The sequence below is a fragment of the Coturnix japonica genome, unplaced genomic scaffold (assembly GCF_001577835.2).
Source record: "Coturnix japonica isolate 7356 unplaced genomic scaffold, Coturnix japonica 2.1 chrUnrandom536, whole genome shotgun sequence".
NCBI classification, from domain to species: Eukaryota; Metazoa; Chordata; class Aves; order Galliformes; family Phasianidae; genus Coturnix; species Coturnix japonica.
This window is the reverse complement of record NW_015439919.1, coordinates 60,153-65,439: the sequence shown is the minus strand read 5'-3', so window position 1 is coordinate 65,439 and position 5,287 is coordinate 60,153. Positions and strand designations below refer to the sequence as shown.

The 5,287-nt window shown below is 47.6% G+C and overlaps 1 protein-coding gene across 1 annotated transcript in view; it reads left to right on the top strand.

The window, feature by feature from the left end:
- Positions 1–5,287, top strand: part of LOC107307301 (mitochondrial import receptor subunit TOM40 homolog) — a 22,089-nt gene that overhangs the window by 11,174 nt on the left and 5,628 nt on the right. The window contains exons 2-5 of the mRNA XM_015850798.2: positions 232–333; positions 2,452–2,557; positions 4,059–4,181; positions 4,717–4,793. Coding sequence (XP_015706284.2) covers positions 256–333; positions 2,452–2,557; positions 4,059–4,181; positions 4,717–4,793 — 384 coding nt within the window. The 5' untranslated portion in view covers positions 232–255. The remainder of the gene's footprint in view (positions 1–231; positions 334–2,451; positions 2,558–4,058; positions 4,182–4,716; positions 4,794–5,287) is intronic.

Genomic DNA, 5,287 nt, shown 5'->3' with positions numbered 1-5,287 from the left:
AATTTGGGGAGAAAAAGGGGGATTTTGGGGTGAAAAAGGGAGAATTTGGGCAAATTGGGTTGGGGGGATGGAGGGGAATTTAGGGTGGAATATGGTGGATTTGGGGTCACAATGGGGTATTTGGGGGTTATTTGGGCTGAAAAAGTGGGTTTTTCTCTCAGAAAGCCCCAAAATTGCCCTTTTTCCCCCAAAAAAACCCCAAAATCGCCTTTTTTTGCCCCAAAAATTCAGGCGTTTCCGGTGCTGGTTGGTTCTATGGACGGCAGCGGCAGCCTCAGCGCCCAACTGCTCCATCTGCTCACCCCCAACATCAGGGCAAAGCTGGCCTGTCAGGTCCCAAAATCGCCTTTTTTTACCCCAAAATGGGGCCTTGGGGGGGGGGGGAATGTTTTGGGGTGAATTCTGCCTCTTTTGGGTCCTTTGATGGGGGTTGGGGGGGGTTGAAATGGATGGAAATGGGGTTTTTAAGGGGGTTTTTTGGGTTGGGGTCATTTGGGGAAAGTAATGTTTTTGCCCAAATCTGCCCAAATTTGGGTCATTTTGGGTCACTTTGAGTCATTCTGATCAATGATGGGACCCCAAAGTTGATGTTTTTGGGGTCATTTTGGGGTATTTTGGGCTCATTTGGGCTCATTTTGGGGCCCTTTGGGTCCTTTCTGTGTTCCCTATTCTGGCCTGTCAGGTCCCAAAATCGCCTTTTTTTACCCCAAAATGGGGCCTTAGAGGGCGGGTCTGGGGGGGGGAGGGAGTTTTGGGGTCAGTTCTGCCTCTTTTGGGTCCTTTGATGGGGGTTGGGGGGAGTTAAAATGGATGGAAATGGGGTTTTTAAGGGGGTTTTTTGGGCTGGGGTCATTTGGGGAAAGTAATGTTTTTGCCCAAAATCGCCCAAATTTGGGTCATTTTGGGCCATTTTAATCACTCTTGGAACCTCAAACTTGATGTTATTGGGGTCATTTTGTGGTCTTTTAGGATATTTTAGGGTCATTTGGGGTCTGTTTGGGGTCATTTGGGGAAAATAATGTTTTTGACCAAAATCGCCCAAATTTGGGTCATTTTGGGTCAATTTAGGCTGTTTTGACCAATGACAGGACCCCAAAGTTGATATTTTTGGGCTCATTTGGGGTATTTTTGGCTCTTTTGGGCTCATTTTGGGTCCTTTTGGGTCCTTTCTGTGCTCCCTATTCTGGCCTGTCAGGTCCCAAAATCGCCTTTTTTTACCCCAAAATGGGGCCTTGGGGGGCGGGTCTGGGGGTGGGAGGGAGTTTTGGGGTCAGTTCTGCCTCTTTTGGGTCTTTTGGATGGGTTAAATTGGGGTTTTGGGGCTCATTTTAGGCTCATTTTGGGTCCATTTAAGGAAAGTAATGTTTTTGCCCAAAATCGCCCAAATTTGGGTCATTTTGGGTCAATTTAGACCTTTTACATCCATGACAGGACCTCAAACTTGATGTTTTTGGGGTCATTCTGGGGTCTTTTAGGATATTTTAGGGTCATTTGGTGTCATTTGGGGTCCGTTTGGGGTCATTTGGGGAAAGTAATGTTTTTGCCCAAAATCGCTCAAATTTGGGTCATTTTGGGTCACTTTAAGCCATTTTAATCACTCTTGGGACCCCAAACTTGATGTTTCTGGGGTCATTTTGGGGTCTTTTAGGATATTTTAGGGTCATTTAGGCTCATTTTGGGTCCGTTTAGGTCCATTTGGGGAAAATAATGTTTTTGCCCAAATCTGCCCAAATTTGGGTCATTTTGGGTCAATTTGAGTCATTTTGATCAATGATGGGACCCCAAAGTTGATGGTTTTGGGGTCATTTTTGGGGTATTTTGGGCTCATTTTGAGACTCGTTTTGGGTCTATTTCGGGCCATTTGATGAAACTAATATTTTTGCCCAAAATCGCCCAAATTTGGGTCATTTTGGGTCATTTTGGGCCATTTTCGCCACTGATATCCCAAATTTGACCTTTTTTGGGCTCATTTTGGGGCTATTTTGGCAACTTTTGGCTCATTTTGAGGCTCATTTTGGGTCTGTTTGGGGTCATTTGATGAAACTAATATTTTTGCCCAAAATCGCCCAAATTTGGGTCATTTTGGGTCATTTTGGGTCATTTTGGGCCATTTTCATCAAATTTGACCTTTTTTGGGTCATTTTAGGTTATTTTGGCAACTTTTGGGCTCATTTTGAGGCTCATTTTGGGTCCATTTGGCCCCATTTCCCCAAAAATTCACATTTTTGCCCAAAATCGCCCAAATTTGGCTCATTTTGGGTCATTTTGGGCCATTTTGATCAACGACCCCAAAACTTCCTATTTCCAGCCTTATTTTGGGTCATTTTAGATTCATTTTGGGTCCATTTGGGTCCATTTAAGCCTCAATTTCCCCCAAAATTCACATTTTTGCCCAAAATCGCCCAAATTTGGTTCATTTTGGGTCATTTTGGGCCTTTTTGATGATTCCAGACCCAACAATCCAAGTTCATCAATTGGCAGCTGGACGCCGAGTTCCGGGGGGCTGATTATACAGCTGCTCTCACATTGGGTAATCCAGATGTCATTATGGGCTCCGGTGAGTTCTGATTGGCTGAGAGGGATGTCAGTTCTGCATGTGGGCGGGGCTATGGGTGGTGCTAGGATCTGATTGGCTGCGAGGGATGTCAGTTCCGCCTTTGGGCGGGGCTATGGGTGGTGCTAGGATCTGATTGGCTGCGAGGGATGTCAGTTCCGCCTTTGGGCGGGGCTATGGGTGGTGCTAGGATCTGATTGGCTGCGAGGGATGTCAGTTCCGCCTGTGGGCGGGGCTTTGGGGAGGCAGTGGGATCTCATTGGTTGGGAGGCACCGTGGTCCCGCCCTTGGGAGGGACTATGGGGCTGTAGTGGGATCTGATTGGTTGGGAGGCACATGGGTGCTGCCAGTGGGCGGAGCTTCAGCAATGGGCGTGGCTTAGGGGTTGTAGTGGGATCTGATTGGTTGGGAGGCACGCCAGTGTAGTCAGTGGGCGGGGCTTCAGCAGTGGGCGGGGCTAAGGGGTTGGGCAGAATTCTGATTGGTTAATAAGCACTTGGGTATTGTCTGTGGGCGGGGCTTAGGGGCTATGGTGGGATCTGATTGGTTAATAAGCTGCCTGTGGGCGGGGCTAAAGAGAAAGTGATTTCCTCCCATTCCCCACTGGCTTTTTCCTCCCCTTCATTTTTTCCCACTTACGATTTTTCTCTCGCCCAAATTTGCTTATTTTAACCCAAATTTGAGCTCTTCTCCTTCATTTCCTCTTCCCCCACTCATGTGGGTCTTTTCCTCTCCATTTCCCCCTATTTCTCCCATTTTTCCCCCTTTTTCCCCATTATTTCCTGTTCCACTTTCTTTTTCCCCCCATCCCCCATTGATCCTATTCCCCTTCACTTTTTTCCCACTTATGATTTTTCTCTCGCACAAATTTGCGTCTTTTAACTCAAATTTGAGCTCTTCCCCTTCATTTCCCTTCCCCCCACTCATGTGGGTCTTTTCCTCTCCATTTCCCCCTTTTTCACCACCCTTTCCCCTTTTTTTCCCATTTACCCCCTTTTGTCACCCATTTTCCTCCATTTAACCCCATTTTCCTCCCTTTTTCCCCCATTTCCTCCCATTTTCCCATCATTTCCTCCCCATTTCCCCCTATTTCCCCCATTTTTCCCCTTTTTCCCCCTTTATTTCCTGTTTATCCCTCCTTTTTCCTCCCATTCCCCATTGCTCCTATTCCCCTTCCTTTTTTTCCCACTTACGATTTTTCTCTCGCCCAAATTAACTTCTTTTAACCCAAATTCGAGCTCTTCTCCTTCATTTCCTCTTCCCCCATTCGTGTGGGTCTTTTCCTCTCCATTTCCCCCATTTTTCCCCCATTTTTCCCCTTTATTTCCTGTTCCACTTCCTTTTTCCTCCCATTTCCCATTGCTGCTATTCTCCTTCATTTTTTTCCCACTTACGATTTTTCTCTTGCCCAAATTTGCTTCTTTTACCCCAAATTTGAGCTCTTCCCCTTCATTTCCTCTTCCCCCAATCACGTGAATCTTTTCCTCTCCTTTCCGTCCAATAGGAATCGTCGTTGCTCATTACCTGCAGAGCATCACCACGGCATTGGCTCTCGGTGGGGAGCTGGTTTATCATCGTCGGCCTGGGGAGGAGGGAGCCGTGCTCTCATTGGCTGGACGATACACAGGTAACACCCAATGAGAGGGGCTAAAGGACAAAGCCAGAATCTCATTGGCTGGGAGGTTTGGGCTAAGAGAGAGAGATGGGATCTCATTGGCTGGGAGGTTTGGGCTTAGAGAGAGACGGAATCTCATTGGCTGGGAGCTCAGTAGGATCCGCCCCTGGGTGGGGCTAAGGGAAAGAGCTGAGATCTGATTGGTTGAAAGCCCTGTCATTGAGCCATCCTGTGGGCGGGGCTATAGGAAAAGAGATGCGATCCTATTGGTTGGGAGCTCTGTAGGCTCCGCCCCTGGGCGGGACTAAGGGAAACAGTGAGATCTAACTGGCTAGCAGCTGATTGGTTGAGATCTCTTTAGGCTCCGCCCCTGGGCGGGGCTAAGGGGCAACATTGAGATCCCATTGGCTGGGAGCTCCATAGGCCCCGCCCATCAATGGGGTTAAAGGCAAGAGAGCTCATTGGTTGAGATCTCTTTAGGCTCCGCCCCTGGGCGGGACTAAGGGTAAAAGCCGAGCTCTGATTGGTCGATTGGTCATTTTCGCAGCTCCTGATTGGATCGGGACGGTGACAGTCGGCCAAGCGGGAGCTCACGCCACTTATTATCACCGGGCCAATGAGCAGGTGCCATTTTGGGGTGAAAAATGACGATTTTGGGCAAATTGGGGGAAAAATGGGGATTTTGGGGTAAAAATGGGGATTTTTGGGGGGAAATGGGGATTTTTGGGGTGAAAAATGGGGATTTTGGGGCATTTTGGGGTGAAAAATGGAATTTTGGGGTGAAAATGGGGATTTTTGGGGTGAAAAATTGGGATTTTGGGGCTTTTTGGGGTGAAAAATGATGATTTTGGGCAAATTGGGGGGAAAATGGGGATTTTTGGAGTGAAAAGGGGATTTTGGGTTGAAAAACGGGGATTTTGGGGCTTTTTGGGTGGAAAAAGGGAAAGTGGGGGTGAAAAATGGGGATTTTGGGGGTGAAAAATTGGGAATTTGGGGCATTTTGGGGTGAAAAATGACGATTTTGGGCAAATTGGGGGGAAAATGGGGATTTTTGGAGCGAAAAGGGGATTTTGGGGTGAAAAACGGGGATTTTGGGTTTTTTGGGGTGAAAAATGGGG